The sequence below is a fragment of the Labrus bergylta genome, chromosome 8 (genome assembly GCF_963930695.1).
Source record: "Labrus bergylta chromosome 8, fLabBer1.1, whole genome shotgun sequence".
In the NCBI taxonomy this organism is placed as follows: Eukaryota; Metazoa; Chordata; class Actinopteri; order Labriformes; family Labridae; genus Labrus; species Labrus bergylta.
The window spans coordinates 8,463,150-8,486,698 of NC_089202.1; the positions used below are offsets into that span (position 1 = coordinate 8,463,150).

Here is a 23,549-nt window from a genome sequence, read left to right on the forward strand (position 1 = left end):
TTATAAATGAATTCCTTCCACACAACAGTTATACTATTACCCATGTAAAAGGCTGCTCCAAGCATCATTAGATACAAATACCATAATAAAAATTGACAACACGATTAAGGATATTCATGTTAAAACAAAGTAGACATACAGTTTATTCCTGATGGAAAGATAACCTTTATGTCCTGTTTACACAATTGTCTGCTAAAAACTATTATAGCCTATAAGAAACGATTATTCAAAAAACACCCCCAACCCGAAGAGATGTAGTTGATCAAATAGGTTTACAGAACAGGCTAGAGTAGAAGGTACAACTTAGTTTTACTAACGTTATTTCATTTGATGTGTTGTGTTAATTGTCAATTAATAAATACAAGGCTTAGTTGGCACACTAAAATAACTTTGAAAAAGAAGGTGACAGCAGTCCAGGTCCCAAACCCTCATTCCCCACCCCTTGCTTACTCCTTTTTTGTTCCAGACGGGACATGCAGTAAATTGTGTTCGATGATATCATGTCATCATTGAATTTAACTTCAATTTCATTTGTTAAATGTGATCTAGTAATTGCAAACAATAATGAAAATTCTTATCTTTATTGTTTGGAATTGATAAATTAAAGATGCATATCTAAGGCCCTGTTCAGCTGGACAGCACAGGGGCATCCAGAACTGGACTTAATATTAAGAGAAGAGCAGTTTCACATTAAAAATCTCTTTTCTTTTTCCAGACACTGCTTGGCTTGGCAGCGGCTGGAGCCAAGCTCATGCTAAGCCCAGCTTTTGTCTCTGATAACTGAATACAGAAGTCTGGTGACTAAAATCCTTCATTCAGAGAAACATCTAAAAAGTCTTTTGTAAAAAATGTGGTTTTAAAACTGGATGAAAATTACATTTATGATCTTTTTTTTCCTCATTGTCCTGTTTATTTGTTACACTGAGTTGTTTTTCCTATGGGTTTTGTTACAAAATTGAAAGGCTACATTATTATTTCTATCCTGTTTCCTGTAAAATGAATATGATTTTGGGTACTAAACTTGTTCAACATTTCTTACAACTGTTGATGATGCCAACATTATAGGCTATAAATCATTTGCATAGGGGTTTGGATATTTGATTGAAAATATCGATAGTGTACACAGTATTCACATTATGATCAGAACGAGTTGTAAGCAATGTGTGTTGGTGTATTTTAAATGTTTAAGGCCTTTTACACTTTTCAAACCGTCCTGAGTGCCTGGACCAGGATCATTTAATGTAGTTTTTGTTTGTTGAGTATTACCTTCATGAGCACTGGTGGTTTCAGGGATATCAGAAGCGCCCCTGTTGTCTCTCTTTTGGTCTAAACATTTTTTTAACTACATATGGAAGAACAATTCTTTAAAAAAAAATAAGAGTTGTATGAGATGATGGATGTGGGGTGAACAAAAGTTACAAACTTCACATATATGACAAATATGACATTCTGTTTTTGTTTGACCTGAGAGACAAAGCAAATAAAAACAGTAGACAGTTTTAAAGAAAACAAACAAAATAGTCCCTAAGCACAATGAATAATCGTTTGACCTACACTCTCCTCACCCAATGAATATGTCTTTTAGGCATTCTCACACAGAACACACACACATAATTATACATCTGCAAATGCAACACCTCCAAATGTTAAAATACAGGGTGGTGTCAATTAAATCCTTACAATACATTGAATTGCAACAATATATATATAGCTCCGTACGGGATATTATATAGCCTACATAATCACAATCTATAGGTATAGTAGTAGATTTGGTTGACAGATGTCGCTTAGTTCGTCCCTGTGTGGCTATTCAAGTCTGACCATGACATCTGCTGGCGTATAAGGGCACTGCTGGAAATTATGTCTTCATATATAATTAAATTATCTTGTTTAGTTTTCGTATTGTTAGTTATAAGGAGGCCAAATCAACGAATTAATAAAAAAATAAAAATAAAAAGCAACGAGTTTCAAGCAAATACACGAATAGCCACAATTAAGAAAACTTAAAACTGAGAACGTGACTGAGCATCCTTCATACGGGCTAGTGGCGCAATGGATAACGCGTCTGACTACGGATCAGAAGATTCTAGGTTCGACTCCTGGCTAGCTCGTTCCTTTTCATTTTCTCTTTTGGACAACGTAGTTTACGATGAAGCAAAAATCAGCTTCAGCTTAACAAGCCATCACTTACATCATGATTTTAGGTACTCTGTATCTTTTCTGTAAAAAGTAATTATCTTCCTACTTTGGTCTAGCTTGTTCTATGTTTGTTGAGCTGAACCACAGCCTCCCCTTTCTTTTCGGTCTCGCAAATAAATCCTACGACAGCTGATCGCGTTACTGTCATCTCCAACATCTCTCAGACAACCGACGGCTTTAGCAAGGAAGCACTGAAAGATAAGATAACAAAAAAACGAGTGTTTTATTTTCGATATCATTAAAAAAACCACAAGATTAATGGTTCGACTCCTGTTATGCTCAATTACCCATTTGAACAGAAAACCATGTAATTAATGGGCCTATGGGGTTCTGTCTAACAGTTTACCATGGTACGTATGGTAAACTTTCTCATGGGGTTGCTTATTTCCCCCTTTTTTCCGTTCTTCCAGAGGCAGGGCTTGGACCTACAAACCATACGGAGGCCTACATCTGAACAGATATTCAATCTTCACATATATTAGTGAGCAGACAAAAAAGACCATCCTTTGAGAGTTTCAAAACGACTGCAAATTGAGTTATTTTTTATTTTATGTTAAAAAAGCAAGCCTTCACACTCTACAGGGTAATGCAGAGGACAACAAAGCTAAGGGTGCTTGTAGTGCTGCTCTGGAAATATGGCTGTGCGTTATGACTGTAGGCTAATACAGCATGACAATGGAAACTACAACCAGTAGGCCTACACCAATTGCTATGGACCATGTTCCACACTGAAAGCAAGATGTTTTATAATTTTCTTAATACATTTTTTGGGGAAGGGGGGAAAAAGGAAAAACAAAATGAAAGTTCAGCCAATTGAAATGAATTTATTAAATATTGACTTTACATTAATCATATGACACAAATGCATGTCTGCTCTTCATCTTAACCTTTGGGTCAGCTATGAAAATTGACCTCAGCTGACACAAGCAACTTTAGTACTAGGCTAATCCAACACATGAATAACATATAGATATCAAAGTCAGCAATCAAAAGTGTAATTAACACTGCACATACATGAGTACTGTTTGCTCAGTTGGAAAAAAAGAACGAGTACAGGTCTATAATATATCTACTTTTTAAAAAATAAACAATCTTTGTAAATGTAACAATATACATAGAACCACAGGCCTAATATGAATCCCTTCATAGATGCATAGAGAGCTCTCAGGTCTAACTCTTAGTGCCAACAACAAACTGCATGTGAAGAATAATGGCTGTTGATTGAATTACAGCTCTCCAATGTTGCATAAGATACGTTTTAAATGTTGTGCCCTAAGAGCACAAAAGCATGTTAACCTTCAGGATTAAGGCACTGTTCATTGTTTTTAATGGAATGGTTGTGCAAAAGTATTTTATATTTTATTGCATACAGGAATTTTCAAATGATACATGGAAAAAGGGGATTTTAAGGGATGGTTAAAGCAACCTTCATGATTAAAATATCTGTAACCATTTTTTGTGTATATTTCCCACAGGAAAATACAGTATACACTAACTTTTTATCATTTCATGTGGATGCACAATAAGCATCAGCATCCAGAACATTTTGTGGTATATTTCATGTTTCTTATTGTATTCTGTGATATGACCTTTATTTTCCTCTTGCAAATCAAAAAACACATTAGGCAGCTGGGATTTGTGTCACTTTCCGAAGTGGATTTATAATCCCTATCAGAAGCTTTGGACGGATCTTTTATGGATCAATTTGAACTGTAATTCCAAAGCAGAAATGTGAACATAAGGTTGGAGGTACCCTGTATGTTCAATGAGTTGACTATACAATATTTGCTAAATGAATTAAAGTGTTTTTGACATTTGAAAAGAATGACATGGCAACACTATTGCAAAGTCTGCAGCCATAATAATCAATGTTTTCAAAGAAGGGCTTTGGTATATAACAAAACTTAATTGAAAACCTAGGCATAATGGAAAACTTCATTAACATTAATGTAAAAATAAACACAAAAGCACGGCAACATCTGATCTATCATATTAACCAATCCTCTACAACAAGAATTGTAAAAATGTCTGCCCCTGCTGTCAATCACTCTATTGAAGTTCCTCCACAAATCCACCAGGTGTCTCCCTCCCTCCACACACAGCAGGGATCAGAAGGAGGAGGATGATGTGGAAGAGGAGCAGCCAGGCTCTATGTTCTTCAGATGGCAGGAGTGGCAGAAGAGGTGACCATTTAGAGGGTAGCAGCGGTGACCCTCCTCGTCGTTCAGCTCCATCTTACACTCCTGAAAAACACAGAGGCTTATAAAGACAGGTATGATTCAAGTAAGGAGGATAACCAGTCTGAGTTATGGCCTGAATTAGCCTTATTTCCATTCCAACCACTGAAAAAATGGATGACCATAATTACCCCAGGTGTGTAAAAAGAAACAATAAGAACAGGCTCACATTTGCATTAACATAAAAATTTAAATGAGTCTTTTTTTTAGCTTGTTATTGTATCTGTTAAAAGCCTCCTGTGGACATGTGTTGAGAATTAGTACGTCTTCTAAAACACTCAAACAATGCATCTGGTCAGACTAATGTAATTGTGACCTCCATGTTAAATCAAAATCTATGTATATCTATGCCGAAAAGAGCAATTAGATCCATAAATGATTCCTTCATCACCCTTTTGGTTTTTGTTTTCAGACAAGAAATCTGTTTACAGAGACAAATCGGATATAAAGATGCTCTTATTGAACTGCCTGAAAGATAAATTAAAAAACACACCAGCCACAAAACAGTTTAACAGTCCTTTAACAGAGAGCTGCTCCTCACAGCCCACTGATTTTTATTTTCATGGCGTAAAAGAACTGTCAATCAATGTATGGAGGGGGGAAAAAAAAGCAGAAGAACTTGAGTAAAATGATGGGATAGATATGGATGATGAGATGTTGCATACCCGATCTCATAAGCAGTTTGTAATTACCATCCAGACTGTAATTAAGATCTGGGATCTTCACATAATGATTTCTCTTAATGAGCCATTCAGAGTGTCTCTGGCTTGGAGCCACAAAACATTCAGATCTCAATTCAAAGCTTTATTTTCAGTTGGGTAAGGTAGAAGTGTGATTTGTTTAACCCACCTCACAGTGATAGCATTCCACATGATAGTCTTTGTCCATGGATACAACTCGTATGGTTTCATCAGACCCCTGAGGAAGATTATTCATGTTGTGATTATTATTAGCATGAATTTTCTGTACTTCTGAACTACTCCTCTGCATTACAACCTTAGAGCTTCAGATGTTGACAATAAACCCTTTAGGCATAGTATGACTGTGAAAAACAGGAAGTCATTCTCAGGTTCCTCTCAACAGAGTCTGTTTTGCTTATCATTCTGGGATACAAAAGGAAGGAGAAACGTTTACAGGAAATCATTTATAAATCTGTACAAGATCCTTCATATCAGCCAGTATGTTTGTATTGTGTGCTATTTGTCCACCGAGACAGAAAAAGAGCTTTTCTTTTATAACCCTTCTATAGCGGGATGACAGGAAACTCCCCAGGGCATTCATACAGCAGCTTACATAAACGCAAAAGACTGACTGAGCCCCCCTACTCAAATCCACACACATACTAACACACACTACCTCTCCTCTAAATACCAAGCGCACCGCTTACTAAAAGGGGAGGGCAGGGGACATTCCAGGAGAGTCAGCTCTAATTTTGGACATTTCTTTGTTTTTGCCAACGTGTCCTGTCTCTTGTGTGACCTGTTCTTCACCACACTATCCATCTGCTCCTCCCTGTCAACATATCTAATCACAGACCAGAGGTATCCGGCATCACCTGTAGCCTAGAGGGACATATTTGCTGTATTATATTATCTTCTACTTGCACAGCTAAGATCTTTGTTTGGGTCATTGCGGAGTGAACATAAGATGATGAAGATGTATAACAGGCTGAGCTCCTGGGGGTTAAAGGTCAAAAGGTAAAAGTGAGGAACTTGGAGGTATGATGAAGGCATAAAGCTGATCCACAATGATACCATATATGCCTCTAATAATAGTCATTGTTGACTCACAGGGGTTACATTATTATCCAGAGTAAGGTTAAAAAAATAAACCATGAATTCCAGATAATATTGTTATACACAAGCAGGGTTCATTTCATTGGCATTATGCAGAGAACTTTATAAACCTGACAATGGTCTACCAAACATTCATGTCTTTGTCAACAGCAACCATCCGGTGTATTTATAGTCGATACTGGTATGTAACTCAATATTCTAGTAATCACAGTCACATACAGACTGAGAAGTGGAGCGTTTGAGGCTGTGCTGGCAGGACGTCTGTGGTTCAAGTCAGGCTCAAGCCCTTTCTGTCTCATGCCATCCTCCTCTCTCAAATGAGTTCCTGTCATCTCTCTACGATCAGCTCACTATTAAAGACGTGATATGTTCAAGTCATAATGAAAGAAAACAACAATTAGTCATGCTTTAACATGACATGAGAACTGCACTGCCAGGCATGTTATCAAACTAATTATACCACACATATATATATATATATATATATATACGTACATACAGGTTGACAATATGACTAAAATTAAACTACTATCACATCAGGTATTATTAGTTATATTCCTATTTTTATTATACAAACTCTTGCCCTTTCACCTCTTTCTATTATGAGTATTTCTGCTTGATTAATGTTTTCTCTTATAGCTGCCCCTCTAGCTTTCCTTGATAGCTTTATTTGAATCTGTTCTGTTGCTGTCTGTACCTCAGGGCTTTATAAATGAGGGTTCTGCCTCAAATAACTATTAGCATGGTACTATTATAGGCATTGTTACTATAAGTCTCTATTAACTTTTGTTACTGTCTGTCCACTCTATCTCCCTCTCTAATTCTGTCTCTCTTCCTCTGCCTAGCCAGTCGTGGCAGACGGCCGTCCACTACGGGTCTGGTTCTGCTCGAGGTTTCTGCCTGTCAAAAGAAAGATTTTTGTGCCACTGCTGCCAGGTGCTCTCTTATGATGGATTACTGCTGGGTCTTCTTATATAATGTTACACATGGTACACTCCTAGACCAGCTCGAGATTTATTTGATGATTTTGTGCTGGATAAATACTAATGAATTGATTGAATGACCACAGTTTTATCCAAACATCAACATGTTAAAATATCTTGTGATTGTTAGCTTACCTCTGAAGGCAGGATGGGCTGGTTACAGGCTGCACATTTAGGGGCCAGGACCCTGTAGTAGTGAGACACATGAAGAAACAGGACTTTATGTAATAAGCAACCTGAGATCAAATTCACTATTTTCAAAGACTACAAAGGTTGCAGTTTATTCTTGATGTTCATCTCATGACTTTTAAACCTGCAGTCCCTCCTCCTCTCTCCCTCCTGACTTTCACTACGCTCTGATTTGTCTATGAGATGCCAGGTTTGCAGATGTGCTGGCTTCCCCTCACTCACATGATTCCTAAAAAAATCCACCCCCAAAAAATTAGAAAAACAAGAAGAATTCTTTATTTCCACACACATGGATTGCACCTGGAGGTTGGAGGGAAAAACAAAGGGGCACTCAGTGTGGATGGTCATGACTGTGGTTAAAGAAAAAAAAAAAAAACTTACTGCAAACACAACGAGGTTTGTCTGATTTAATCAGTGTGGAAAACACGTGAAAGCTCCCAGACAGCCATTGGCCATGTGCATGGCTTTGCTGAACAAGCTGTACACCAGCAGGCAGAAGAAAGGCTGGAACTCTTGAGGTACAACAGGTGCCATGGTTTTTAACCTTTTTTTCTGGCACACGTGTGTTTAATTGTTCACTCAGACATTAAGGGCTGTCCTGGAAGGGCAGGTTACTGTTCACTTTGGCTGAGAGTTGGCATGGCCGCACGCAGCTCTTCACACCTCGTACTGGAAGGGGATCTTTCCCCCTCCACCTCCTCCTCTCTCCCCTACTCCCTGACTACACTTCTCATGTGTCCATCACACGTGGCAGAGGGAAACTCAGGCGACCCTTCTAAACCATATACGAGGGGAAGTTAGGGGCACTGGGGAATATAAAACCTGGACAATTTTTTCCCCTTGTCATGCTTAACAAATTCAAAACAGATAAACCCAGCTCATGTGCTTCTGTCTCTTTGAGACACTGAGCAGCATGTGATGCTCACCTGTGGTAGTCTTTAAGACAGTAGATCTTATTTTCAGTGTCCACTGTGAAGGGCACTCCGTCAAGGCTCTCATTACAGATGACACAGCGGAAACAGCCGGGGTGGTACGACTTCCCGAGGGCCTGCAGGATCTATAAAGAGAGTGGTGGGTGAAGAAAATCATGACATCAATACTCCATTCTGCTTCTGCTATTTCAAACTTCCTATCTATCTGTATCCAATAATGTGAAACAGTCACTGCTCTTAAAAAATCTTTGCTTGCCTTTAGATTAGATTCATATTTCATGATCCCTGAGGGTATACTGAGTCTTAACAGCAGCTAAGAATAGGACAAAGCTAAGAATAAACCCTTGGAGTACTCAGCATGATATATAACAAAAAATACCATCAATCAAATTAAGCTTAAAGAAAATGCTGGGATTTACTTAACATACTAGATCTTCTCTTGACAAATTCAAGATGAGGCCACTTAAACAGAGTGTAACAGGTTTCTATAGAATCTGTAACTGCAGCCTGTTAAGATAGGAAGGTATGTAGACTTAACAAAAGGTCTTTTGTATGCTGAAACACTTCCTGTCTTGGTCATATGCTTTGTATGAGTGTGTGTGTGTGTGTGTGTGTGTGTGTGTGTGTGTGTGTGTGTGTGTGTGTGTGTGTGTGTATGTGTGTGAGAGAGGGATGCATAAGGAGATTCAATGCTTCCTCATGAGTCTTTATCCAGATGTGCCCACAAAGAGCTCATTTTGGGGTGAAGTAACTCTTATGTTCTGCTGAGATCACCTCAGACCGACACACACACACACACACACACACACACACACACACACGCGCACACACACACACACACACACACACACACACACACACACACAAAACCCCCATAAAGAACACACAACTTCAGAGGAGCAACACACACTCACCATGTCCATGATCAGATGTCCACATGCGTTGCACTTGTCTGCAGACTGCTGGAAACCGGAGTACTTTAACAGACACAGACAAAAGTGATGTCATTGGAATTTGGTTATTTAACAGATGACTGAGTTCTCCGACTTTATGATTCGGACTGAGCCCTGAGAAAGTCCACAGTGTCTCCATGTCATATTTCAAAGTAGCCTCAGTGTTTAGAATACGTAGTTATACTAAAACCCCCTCCTTAAAACAGCCAGAAATCACTGCTTTCCTTCTCTGAAAGCAGCCTCTTAACAGTCTGTTATTTAGAAAAATCCCAACAGTCAGCACCATTAGGGAGTTAGGTGTGTGGACTACTGATTACATTCGTCTGTAAAGTGAGTGTGATGGAGATTGGCATTGAACTGATGCAATATTTAAATCTGTCAGCTCAGCATTATTATGTGTTATTATGTAGGAACAGTGTCGCTGAGGAGAAGCCGCACTTTCAGGCCTGGCAGAAGAGCAGACAATTAGCAGCGCATAGAGAGAGAGGAGAGCTGCAGCAAATACATTTCAGTATGAATTTCAATTGAGCAACTAAGAGCTTTGTGGAGAGGCATTTAGCTCAGGTTTATACAGACAGTGGTTCTGGGGGGGTAAATATGCACACAGAGAGATGGATGAATTGATACAAAGATGAGTTAGGAATAACAAAAACAGAAAATATGAACACATTTTGTTAAAGCCACAACCAAGAATGAAGCATACTAAGGGTTGATCAGTCTATTATCATTCTTAGCTGTAATGCTACACATACTTTTACCATTATTACTGACATTGTAGCTAAAAAATCCATCCTATTGATTGTTGCGTTTGTTGTTGCTCTGTTTGTCTTTATCCTTCTATACCACTTTCCAAGCCCTACACAGTTTCAGCAGACAGCTGGTCAACATGGTTCTGCTCGTGGTTTCTTCCTCTTAAAGGCAGTTTTTTTCCTTTCAATGTAACTTTGCTAAATGTTGCTTAGTGCTCATGATGGATTAATGTTGGCTCTTTGTAAATAAATATAAGAAAGATTAATTTTGCCTGCTCTTTGAAAAGTGTCTTGAGATTACATTTGTTATGAATTGGCGCTTTACAAACATAGATGATTGATTGATTGATTGATTGTTAAAAGTGAATGGCCCTGCTGCCCTCCACCCTGTAAATCACAGCAAAGCAGTTTCTCCAGTTACTGACCTTCTTCCAGTCCCACCCAAGGGAGAAAACGGATATGAATTAGCAGCATTTGATGCTCCAAACTGGGCCACAAGGTCACACATCAGTTAACATTCGATACATTGATTCAGTATTGACTGCTTACCAGAAAGTCCTCTTCACAGAAAACCTTCCCTCCCACATAGTAGAATGCTTTCCCTCTCAGCCTTCGACCTACAGAAACAGAAACATTCATTTGAATCATCACTCGGGAGACGTTTTTTTTTTTACATATAGTTATTGATTCACAATAAGTGGATGAAAGTGAAGGAGAGAAAAGGTAGGTCAATGATTGGGTGTTTAAATTGTGGAAAATCTTGTAAAGCCAGAAACTAGTTACAGCACTAACGCATAAAGACCGTAGTGATTAATTATACCCATTTGAAGGTAATGGACCCTCTTGCAATATTCATTATATCCTGCTGAATCCCAGGCAGATCAATCAAAGAAATGGATCTATGGTGTGATGGTTTCTTAATATAATATAGCAGAGACAAAGATCAGGCTGCAATAGGACACGCAACACATCTGGATCAAACCAGTGTGGGGAAAATGCTGACCAAATCATTTGAATAGACAGGTGCAACAGATTAAACACTCGGCTGGATTTTATGGCAACATCACGCCAAGACCTCCAACGACCTGCTATTGTTTTCCTTTGTTCCTTTAAACGGTCTTTCCACATGCTGTGTCTGCTTCCTGTCTGTCTGTGTGCTTTAACTGTTCTATGGTCTGGATCTGGTGTCTTTTAGCAGCACACACACACACACACACACACACACGCTCACGCAAGCATGAACACTAACAACAAGCAAAAACCTCTCTCTGCTCACTTCACATTGCTATTCCTGTCCCAGTCCCACAGGAAGTGGGGACATTCCTCACATTTTCTAAGAGAGAAGGTGAGGGAGGGGTTAACCTCAGTGAACAGGAGCTTTCTTTATCTCCCCCCCGATGCCTCTCACACTCTGTTTACCTGATTACTTTATCCAGATAGTCTCGCACGGTCATTTAGCCACAAGGAATTGCACAGTTTCAATTTCAAGATGGGGCAGAAATGCAGATGTAGAAGAGAACATAGACAACTTGGCAACATCTAGCCAGCATTGGAAAAAATATAAATATATTATAACTACCTGTGTGTGTGTGTGTGTGTGTGTGTGTGTGTGTGTGTGTGTGTGTGTGTGTATATATATATATATATATATATAGGGTTGGTACAAAATATGGATACTACAACAATACACAGGGATCCTGACTTGTAAGATACAGTTATCAATTCACTGGTGTCAAATGTTGATCTTTTAATTAGGAAAAACAAAATCACCCCTTAAAAACAAATTTTCCTGGTATTCATCTCAAAGTGTCAAGCTAGGATTAGAGTTAGGGGTAACTGTCAGCAGGATAATAGAAGAAGAAAAGAAGGGGATCATTTTGGACAGCGTGAGAAGAAGTTAAAGGATAAAGCATGATAAGACGTGAAACCGAACCCAAATGACAGAGAATACAAACATTAATCCTGTAAGTGACTTTTTTTAAGGTGCATTTTGTATTCTTCATTTCATCAGATATCTTGACGTTTAATTATTTGATTGTTTTGATTATATCAATTCTCACAGAATAGCTACATCGGGATATTATTGTTATTGTGGGCAATGCTGCTCTGCTACTTTCAACTCTATTTGTAAAGGCAATAGTTCACATCCCCACCACTTCAATCAATCTAAAAAAATACATGAAAACAACATTTCTAGCCATACAAGGGACAGAAAGAGGCTATTTCATTTGGAATGTTCAAAGAAAGCTACATTATCGCTCTTAGTTCCTGGAATTACATATTAGAGGGTTTAGATATCCATCCAATAATCAATCATCATCTTAAAGATAGGGTAAACATGCATCAGGCAACCAATACTTGTATTTTTTTCCCACTTTAAAAAAAAAAAGAAGAAGAAATATATTGGGGCACTGGATGGCCTAGAGATTCCATCGCACGCCCTACGTACAGAGGCTATAGTCCTCTTCACAGCGGCGGTGGGTTTCGGATCCAACCGTTGCACGTCCACACCCACTCTCTCCTCTGCACATTTCCTCTCTCTTTCAAAGTAAATTCAATTGAAACCCTTATGATTCATGTTTTTACATCAATGTCATGAGAAATTCTCGGGAACAAGTTATCTAAAATGACATTATCTTACTTTAATAGGATAAAATGTTCATGCAGCCAGAATAGCCTGCACAATAACTAACTTAAAAGGAGGCATGTCCATCCCATCAGGCCGAGGTGTGTCAGTAATTACTGACAGACAGAGTTGGAATTGTGTCTCCAAAGGATGAAGAGAGGAATGACGGGGATGAAAGTGAGATATGGGCCATTCCTCCTCTTCACGTTTCCGTCTTTTTTCCCCCCAGCTAGTCATAGAAGGAATGCTCTGAGCTTTGCAGAGAGATAAGAGCTTAATTAAAGTCAGGAGTCAGGGCCTACAGTTCGAAAAGCACCAGGAAGAACTGTTACCTTTGCGATTTCATAACAATGTTAAACACCTGAGGGACAGAGCAAAACACAACACCACTTTCTAATTAAACATCCTATGAATTACCTGATTGCACTCCATTCAGAAAAGAAGAATTTCACAATGAGGAGGACATGACTTCTTCATGGAGCCTCAACCCAATTTCTTACATTGAGTAAATTACAGTAGTAAGACATGTCAGCATCTTATTAAGACCGTTTTCATATTAAAAACCTTTTTAGTCTGGGATTCGTTCTCACCTAAAAAAAAAAAAAAGTGCCTGCCCCGCCAAAGATGTATAAAAATTGCACTGCATTTACAAAAAGTCTGATTCCTGTAAATTTCTGAGTCTCATTTGGTCAAGCTCCTAACAATCACCCACCATGTGTTAACATACCATTTGATTTTGGACCAATTATATTGTTTATTTTGTCCAAACCCTGCTGACTGTCAGCTGACCTGTCTGCAGACCCAATGAATGCAATACAGTGCTGCTGAAAGTTTGCCCCTGTTCATTGAGTACTGCAACCTGCTGGGAAGCTGCTGGGAAACCTAGCTACACGAACTGAGCTGGTGGCATCACTCCACAACAGCTTCTTTTCTCTCGTGATGACTCAATCATCCTAATACTATAGTGGTATACTGTTCAGTATATAAACCTTGTGGGGTGCTGGTTTATTTGAAAAGACTCTTAAATCAACACAAGTAATCAGTGGCAATGGGAGGTGTGACTTTAGGCAAATTGTTTGTTTTAGTGGTCACACTCAGTGAGGAAACAGATATTATAATTACCAAAGCGTTCAATATGTGTCCCTGTTCCTTCCAAACTCACTCAAAGGTATCATACATTCTGCCCAACAGAGGGACCATAAACGTGAGCAGCAGGAGGGAACATTCATTTCATTTTACATAAATATAAACATGAAAAATAGAGGAGAATCTAATAACCAAAGAGGAAATCGATGTATTTATCTTCCAACTTTTAAAGAGGTTTCCAGTTAATATTGAGTTGGCTACTGTGAAACCAATTACCCTGATAAAAAACTGTAAAAGGTTTTGACTTTTAAATGTTTGTAAACATGCAATGTTAGCCTAGAGGAAAGCCCTCCCCTGCAGCAAAGAACTGAATCCTCTGACTCTCAGCCTCCAGGAATGTCCTCCTGTCTCTCAGTCATCTTGGGGATAGCGGATGGACTGAGGGCATCGGAGGAAGTTCACAGTCACAAAGACTTATGGAAGCGTGACAGTTGTCAATACATAAAGATTCTGCGATGAGGAACCATATGTCATTTTAAGGCAATGTATGTTTGACTGCATCCTGTGTTCAATGGCATAGATGCATGTATATAAATGCATGTGTAGCCCCCTGAACGCTGGCTGCATGTGAAGGTGTAGTGCTCCCTCTGAATGCTCGCCCTGTCTCGCACTGTACTTCCATCTTGTTGCGTCCAGCTGACATAACAGCCCCCAGTGTCCTCCTGGAGCCGGACCTACAGAGGGGCCCCTATGCCTGCATTCCTCCCCAACTGAGATGCTTTTCCCTGGGGCCACTCACAGCGAGCACAACCTTCATGCCCTCACATAGAGCAGGCTATGAGAGGTATGTAGTGTGTAAACTCTTCTCTGCACCCCCCTACACACACACACACACACACACACACACACACACACACACACACACACACACACACACACACACACACACACACACACACACACACACACACACACACACACACACACACACACACACACACACACACACACACACACACACACACACACACACACACACACACACACACACACACACACTTCAGACATCAGCCTCACTCTGAGCCACAATATCCTCTTCTTCATCTCTGTGTGCTACAACACATGTATAAACACACGAGAGGAGGGTAAAAGAAAACACTGAGATGTTGATAATACATTTAAAGGTGCAACCGGCAAGGTCAAAGGTGCAGCAGAACAATAGCCCCGAGTAGAGGTCACAAATACTCCACATACCAGGCGTCAGATAATTGGAACAGAGAATTTAATTGGTTGAGAGCCAGGTCACACTTCAGGCCACACATAGATTGAAGAATGCAGCCAGGCTGGTGAACCTCGACTTCACTGGTCAGGTACACTGTCTATACTGACAAATTATAAGCAAAACAAGGCAAGGGGCAGCTGCTGAATGAAGAGAGCCGAAAAAACAAGCTCCTTGATTATTTAGATCACATTGACGGAACACATCAGCAGATCCCGCTCAGAAACTTCCTTTGACATCATCTTTTACTTAAACATCTCACTGGACTTAAAGGGTGGATGTTCCAACACAACGAGGTCATGGAGCTTTTGCTGTCTTAAAAGTTTAAACTAAATCTGCCTCAGGTTATAAAAACCCAAAGGACAAAACAAAGAACTTGAATGTCTTTGTTTTTGTTTCTGTAGTGCAGCACTTGTATACAAAGGAGCCTTGCAGCTAACCAGTACAAGGTGCTACAACTCGTGCTTGTGTATAACTGCCACATTGTACTCGTTGATGCCTACAATCCCAGCCTCTCTAAAGATTAAAGTTTGGCTTAAAAGAAGTTAACACATTTTACTCTCAAGGTCTGCACAGTACCCCACAAGTGTATACCTAGATTCAATTTTTGGACTGGTAGATGAACCAGCTCTATAAAAAGTCTTGCTCTGTGTGTCTTTGTGTGGGCTGTAGGAGTGACTGGCACACCCAGAAACCAAACACTTGCCGTATACGACAGCAATCCCTAAATAATTGTGTGTTTTTGCTCGGGCCAGTGAAAGACTGAAGAGAAAGGTACCACTTTTAATGCAAGTGAAACGGGTCTCCGGAACCAATTAGTCTGGAGGTGACATGATGAGCTTTAAAAGTGAAGCGACGAAGGAGAGAAGGTGAAAGTGTTCAGATGGGAGTTGAAGTTTTGGGAAAGGCGTGGTGCAGTTTATTTGGTTGTACTTACTACATGCGCTGCAGGTGAAGCAAGAGTCATGGTAGAGGCTACCCATAGCCTGGCAGGCCTGGCTGGCTCCATACACCGACTTGTTGCACTTCACACAGACTCCTGGAACCACATGTACAGCACATGACAGAGTGAGAAGTCACAGAAAAACACACAATGAAGTCACTCAATCAAAAAATGTAGACACTGCCGAATTAAGATAAAGGGGATTTAAGAGTTGTGAGAGCTATGATCCAGATTAAACCAGACACAAACAATGGAAGCAGAGGAAATATATCCCTCGTAAAGGTCAGGAAGCTAGTTATCGTGCTGGATCATCGAAGAGGAAATATATCTCTATTTGCTTATTTGACTTGGCTCAGAGACTAAGAAGTCTGTTCATTTAGCCTTTGATAAAAATCACCACAGTCCACACAGTCCATGTGGTTTAATATCAAGACACCGGAGTTTTCTTTTTATCAGTCCAACCATCATCCAAGCAAACTTTATTTGAAAAATATGAAAAATGAAAACGCCAACAAAAAGAAAAAACTGAAGAGAGCAGGTTTCCTTTCCTGCGAGCTGAGTGAAGAATAACAGCTCTGCCCTTCACATTAGAGCGGGCAGGCTGATGTTACATAATCGCTCTTTCTACTTTGGACAGCTCATGAACAACACGGGTTGTCCATGTGATCAACACATAACACATTTCCATGATGTAGAGCTTCTAAGGATGCAACACTACTTTCCAAAAGACCTTGTGTTGTGAAAATATTATCTTTGATCCTGCCAGTCTCCGTCTCCCCTCCTCTGAGCATGCTCTGTATGACGGGACGAAATATGACAAGTAACATATAGGCAGTGACAAGTGACATCCCCTATCACTGCTGATCCTAATGGGCAGTCAGCTAGCTGCTAAATCAATCAGTTACGGCATGATACAAGCATCCAATCACGAAGGATTAAGGTAAAGTAAAGCTAACAGAGAAGATGAAAGCCGTACCCCAAGCTTCTCCTTTAGAGTTAGGATACGTGTGCTTGTGCGTGAGGATATTTGCGTCTGTATATTTTTAGAGAAATAATCCCATAAGACAGAGAAATAGAGCCCACCCCAGCCCAGCCCAGCCCACTGACCTCTTCGAACACTGACAAAGAAACGTCTGTTTCCACTGTATCCAACACACATCACGAGGCCACCTCCTCCAAAAAACACTCTGTTGTGTTTAACAAATGTTTCACTTCTTTCACAGACTCTCACTAACACAATATATGACGGGGCTATATATACTTCAGCTAGTGTGTCTCCTAATTCCATTACTGAGGGCACATCGTCAGGGGTCCCAACAGCTGGAGAAAAGATTTAGAGATAAAGGAGGAATATAATTAGAAAACAGAAGAATGTAGCTCTTATGTAAGCTGGTTTGTTTACATGAAAACACGCCATGCGCCCAACAAACAAATATGTGACAACCTATTAAATGGCATTTACTGCTTTTGGGTAAACGTTGACCATAACCAATTCAATTAACATACAGCAAAGATAAATACTTCACAAAAAACAGAGAGCTGACACTGAGCAAGGGAATTTTTCTTTCATGTTTTATACATAGGATGTGTTCTCCCCCATGAAAGCAAAAATGTAATCATGTCTATTTTCTGCTTTACCTTTTTCAATTGTGGACCCCTCTTTTAGAGTTACCTTTCTCGCCACTACAAATCTGCTTTTGGCCCGAGTCCCATGTTCCAAAACAGTGTGATTATTCAGGGGACCGAACCCTTGCTTGAAGTAGGGGGGGGAGGGGAATCAAAACATGCAGCCAAACCTTAACCCTCCTGCTCTCCCTCACCTTTCCCAGCTGTCAAAACTCCCAGTAGATTGCTGCTGCCTGCCTGACATGCCACTGCCGCACATTGTAGCAGCGACTGAGTGTTATCCCTACTTCAGTTAGTCACAAGGTTCAGGTTCATCTATTAATACACATGACGCAACATGATACAACCTTGACTTTAAATATATTTCAATGTTGCATTGTGTCTCCTAAAGCAAAGGTTTGATGAACACTTCTTTCACTGTCAAAAAAGCTTAAATGGTAACCTATTATGGTTAACTATGTAACTTGTTTTATCTTTTACTATTTGACACTGTTCAGCCATTTATTTTCACTGAATATCTGAAACATGTCCATTTTGCTTTACAATACTTGTTTATACTTGACTCTAAGCTGACTGTATTTTTATCTGTTTGCATTTTGGTTGTTAGTTAAGTGTTCAAACCAGTTACCTAGCTATTTTACCACTTCATCCATTACTTGAAGTTTACCATTTGCAACAGTTTTCTGTTTGTTTTAGCTAAATAATTAAACTGTTTTGACCCCTCAGCTCACTTGGCAACTACTTTTTTGATGTAATCATTATGATAGAACACCAGTATCCACATTTATGTTGTTCAAGACTGCAATGAAAGATAAACGGCTTGTTAAAAATCAGACTTAGTTGTATAACCCATTCCACATTTGACTTGAAGTAACTGAAAGTCGGAAAATCAGCGTTTTGTACAATAAAATGTTGTGTTTCATATGGCTTCGTTTTCTAAACTTCTATCAATAGGGGCATTAATACCACACCCAGAAGTGACATAGCATAATGAACTCATTCAAATACCACAGGTCCTATATAGAGACAACACACACACACACACAAACACACACACAGATTGCCGGAGCAGAAGCCAAGAATCCCTGGGAAAAGTGAAAATGAAGCTTTCCACTCTACAGCCAGATGGGATAAATTAATCCTCCGTCTTTACACGACACTAAACACTCCACTCAATGTGTGTGATAGTTTGTGTAAAAGTCAAAAAGAGGGGAGGTGGAACACTGTGATTTCTCACTTCTTCCTCCCTTTGGGTTAACCTTGTCTATAAATCTCACATCCCCTCTAACTCCAGTGGCCAAGGACAAAGAAGCATCTAGAACTTGTCCCTAAATCTCTCTGTTTGTCAACTCTTCCATTCAGCTGCACCACGGGCACCTCAAACTTATCTGGGACTCCCCCCCCACCCCTATATCCTAAGACCTCATTAGTAAAATTCCTCTCTCTCTTCCTTCAGACATTCCTCAGAGTCCCCTGGTGTAGTAGTTTGGCACGGGACTCATTTTCCCAGATCCTCCAGCTGCAGTTTTGCCAATCTGCACTCTGTGTACAGTTGGATTGAAGTGCATTATATTCAGCCCTGACTCATAGAAACATGAGCTTTAGCCTGAGAATCTTACAAACACCCATCTACAAATATGAAGTCTGCATACATTTTCCTTTTCAACTATGAAGGTGTTTGATGATGAAACGTATGTCTTTTGAAAAACTAGTCCAAGTCCACACAAGTTTTTTTTGCCTGGCATGAAAGCATGACTCAGAGGATGAGCCACGGTCTAGTGGGGAAACTCCATACAGTAGCAATGTGTGTGGGCTCTGTGGGAAAGGGAATGTGTGTGTGTAAAAAAAAAAAAAGGACATAAACTTGAACTTACACTTCTTCTGATTGCACACTGACCGTGCTCTGCCACACACTCATAACATTCACATAACTGTGCTATTTATGAGCCATATCGTGACCATGACATATACCAGAACATCTTCCCTTACACTCCAACACAAGCACATTAGGGGGCTGTGAATTACCATCGTGACATTCCAACAGGAAATTCCTTAGGTTGGGTAGGCAAGGGTGGGTTGTATGTGTGTGTGGGTGCTTAGTGGTTTTTAACATCCATCTCACACTCTATCTCTCAATGCCTTTTTGAATGACCTGTCTGAGAATACAACTAACAAAAACACAACTAACACAACTTTCAATACATCTCATCTCCTTACTTTCTTCTGCGTTTGTGATAACAGTTTCTAAGCTAATGCAGCGAAGCATTTCTTTTTTTTTTCAATAAAGCATCAATTTCCTGATCACTCTCCAACTGTCCAGATATTGCAGCTGAAGTGCTGCGGGCAGTGATATGGAGAAGGGAAACCAGTGAATTCTGCTGATTGTGGACATTCTTCAACATCCCTGCCTACCTCTGTTACTCAGCCTGTAACCATAGGAAGGCCTTGTCAGGATAACTCAACTATTGCGATGGTCACCAAGACGACACTACTTTGACTAAATCAAAAATGAAATCACTGCCACGGTTGCTTGCCTCTTATGTGCCTGCCCAAATGACAGAACTAACATTCCCAGATGTTGTTTTTTCAGCATCACTCATCCTGTGTACATTCACTCATCACATGCACAAGCCTGTAAGGCCTGGTCACAAAAAAAAAAAATCTTGAGAAATTCGCAAACACACGTCTGCTGAATGAGTGACGTCATATGGAGAGCAACAATTGCCACTTAAGGTTCACAAGCTCAACATGGGAGCTTTAAAACAATCGCATATCAGAGATCTGACCGGGCAGAAGTGGTCAAGCTCTTTCTAGTTATTCATTAAGTCTCCAGGATGAGATAAGAGGAAACAATTCTTTTTCTCTGGCCTCACCCCATCTTTTACTGCTGAAGAGTTCAGCTGCCAAGTGGGGTAGACAATGAGTCATTTAAGAAAAGACTTGAACAAATTAGAATATTATTCCGTCTGCATTCCACAGCAGAAAGACGGCGGCCTCCTACAGTGTCTGAATAATAAATTCAGTTATTTGACGGACATCAAGAATGCCTTCAAAAAGACACAAGACCAACAGTTTGAGGCTCTTATCTAAGTCACACAAGCAACAAGAAGTGTGTGCCTGTGTGGAAGGGGAACACCAAAGCAGACTAAGTGTGATGATGTTAACATGTGTATAATGAAATCAAAAAGAGGATTTATTATCTGACTGATGTGGGCATTCTGCTGGTCAATAGGTTTTACAGATAGCACCAGTGGCTTAACAAACCTTTTGTTGGTGCTGGCTAGTCTAAACTTTCTTACCAAAATAGTCTGCCTTTGGTTGGGTATCCATCTCCTTCTCCAGTCGCTTGGTGAGTGCTTCTAGTTTGATTTCAGCTGCTGAAGGCCCTTGTTCCGGGGGCTGCGAAAGGAGAGACTGGGAAGATAATTGGATAGGCTTAAGGGGGCACAGGATTTCAGCTGTAGCACTGGTGGCCTGTCCAAAGCTGGGCACTTGGTTCTGACCTTGAACTTTGCTACAGCTTTTGGAGACATTTCCAGGGATCAAGGCAGGAGATGTCACATGCGCCTTTGGTTGAGGTGTTTCAGAAGTAACAGGCAGGAGCAAGGGATTTGAAACGGGGCCATTTTGGCTGGTGGAGGTTCTGGCAGCTTGGGGAGTCGGTGTGTGGTACGGAGCAGACTGTGTGGAGGGCTCATGCTGCCTGTTGAAGTCAGCTCCTCCAGTGAAGGCGCTCAGAGGCAGGGCAGGGATGAGGTCTGGTTTAGCAGAGCCAGAGGTCTCTTCAGACCACCCTCTGGCTGGACCAGCAGAGGAGTATGGACTCCTGCTTGGAGGCTGAGTGGCAGCCTGATTCTGCTGAAGTGGCAGGCTGTTGGTGGAGGTGGGTGCAGGCAGTCGTTGGGGCTGCTGCTGAGCTAAAACGCTGCTCCCAGACAAAGTTGGAGAAAGGTGATGAGAAGGGCTTCCAGGGCTGCTCGGAGTAGGACTGTTGTTCTGGTATGAATGTGGCTCTAAGCGCTCCTTATTATCGTAATTGTTTCCGTAGCCAAACGCCCTGCTGGCTTGAAGTTCAGACTGAATGCCTGTGAAGTGTTTCTGACCGTCAAACTGTGCGTACTGAGTCCCAGCCGTGGTCCCTGGCACAGGGCCAGAGAGTATCGGGGGCTTCGCTGCAGCTTCCCCCGGCTGTCTGTGACTGCTGAGAGGAGGTCTGTCTTTGGTATAATAGTTGCTGTTGTGGCCCCCGTTCATTTTAATAGCCTGGGTGTTTTTTGCCATCTCCTCTTGGTGCTTCTGCATGTGTATTTTTGTCATTTTAGAAGCAAACACTTTCCGTGTCTCCTCAAAGTCTGGGTTGTTTCCTGCGTCCCTCCTGGTGCGAAATAAACCATCTCTGGATGCTTCATACATGTTTAAGTCCTCGATGAACTTACTCGCCTCCAGTCCCAAATCCTCATATTTATCCATTTTTGAAGATACTTTGTCCGCCCTGCTTCAATACAGAAAAAAGTTACAAGTCCTCGTATTTAAATGGTAAAGCAGAACGGGTCTGTGAGAGCTATATTTCCAGAGTGCTTTTTTATTTTTGTTTGAAGTTGAAGTAGAGAGGTCCAGTCCCGGAGCGAAACTTTGTTTTAACTCCAAAACTTTTCCCGTCCGGTGAAAAGAAGTTGAAAAGTTTGGAAAAGTCTGCGTCCTCCTGTGTGATAGAGCCGGTCCGCCCAGCCGTCCGTCTGCTCAGAAAAGTGAGCAGATCTCAGATCCGATAGCCTGGACGACCCCGCACACTGCCCCCTCCTCCCGCTTACAGCCCCAGCGGGGAAACTTCATTCAAAACTTAAATCATCCGCACGTCTGCCGGGAAAAGAGAAACTCCTTTCAAAGAAGCTGAAGTGTCTGAAACGGAGTTGGAAATGCAAAAGTGAAATGGTGAAGGATAACCATTAAAGCACGGAGCCGTAACGTGGCCACCGGACGGTCGTCATGTGTGTCTGCAAACAGGGAACAGATTGTTTTTAAAGGTGCAGTACTCCCATTGAGCCACACGTCAAGTCCAGCTAAAAGTTACACTAGTATCATTTATCGTGCTCTAACGTCAGCGGACGTTCACAATTCGCCAAGTCTTTTCTTAAAATAGCGGAACCTGGGGGCAGATATTCGCCCCCTGGTTCCGCTCAGAACTGGCCTTCACATCCTGTCACTTTTAAAAATATCATCAGCCGGTTGACTCAGCCTTCTCTCTGAGTCAGCAGAACATTTTGCCTATTTGTTCTTTATTATTGAATGAAAGGGCTGAAGGTTTAATCGTAGAGTCTCTGCTGCATTTAGAAGCCTGATTTTCAAATAGAAATGTTATGTGAGGTAGGCCTATAAATGCCTTAATTTCTCCACATCACATAGCCTAAGGAAATATAGACTAGCCTACCTTCACTCCATTGCATGTTTTGACAAAGCTAAATACTAGTTAGGAAGCCAGAGTAGGCCTAGTTAAGATTTTACATTGCTACAAAAATGAACTCTTTATAAAACTATGAGCTATGTACACATAGGCTTATCCTAAAGTTGTATTTTTCTCTACCATTTGTAGGCTATTTTTCATTAGTTTTATTCCAGAAGTGTATAGGCCAGTATTTCCCAAAATGTGGGCTGCGGGGCCATCATGGGTTACTGCAGGAGGACCTCCAAGAAGAAAATAAAAGAAAGAGCACAATATTGGAGATTTTCATGGGCGGTGCTAGGCAGGGGCCAACAGGGGGCAGTGCCCCTGTAACACTGACTGAGCTTGGTCCCCCCTGTGGCCACCCCTCCAAAAGGAAATGAGCCCACCCTCATAACACATACACAGTATTTGACTCAACAACTGGACTCACAATCTAGTATTAAATACCGTTACTGACACAAATATAAATCATGGTATTTTATGTTGTGGTATTTAGTGATGTGCGTTA

General features: G+C 40.7%; 1 protein-coding gene and 1 non-coding gene across 2 annotated transcripts; one reads left to right on the plus strand and one right to left on the minus strand.

The window, feature by feature from the left end:
- The first annotated feature begins 2,038 nt into the window (after positions 1-2,038).
- On the plus strand, positions 2,039-2,111 carry trnar-acg (transfer RNA arginine (anticodon ACG)). The gene has a single exon. It is a non-coding gene; the product is annotated as a tRNA-Arg (tRNA).
- Positions 2,112-3,007: 896 nt separating this feature from the next.
- LOC109995307 (LIM domain-containing protein 1) lies at positions 3,008-22,610 on the minus strand. The gene is made up of 8 exons (XM_020648952.3): positions 20,898-22,610; positions 15,967-16,068; positions 10,588-10,655; positions 9,251-9,313; positions 8,331-8,461; positions 7,351-7,402; positions 5,286-5,354; positions 3,008-4,442 (listed from the first exon to the last, which is right to left on the minus strand). Exons 1-8 carry the CDS (start codon positions 22,066-22,068, stop codon positions 4,308-4,310), a joined length of 1,791 nt encoding a protein of 596 aa, XP_020504608.1. The 5' UTR covers positions 22,069-22,610; the 3' UTR covers positions 3,008-4,307.
- Between the last annotated feature and the right edge of the window lie 939 nt (positions 22,611-23,549).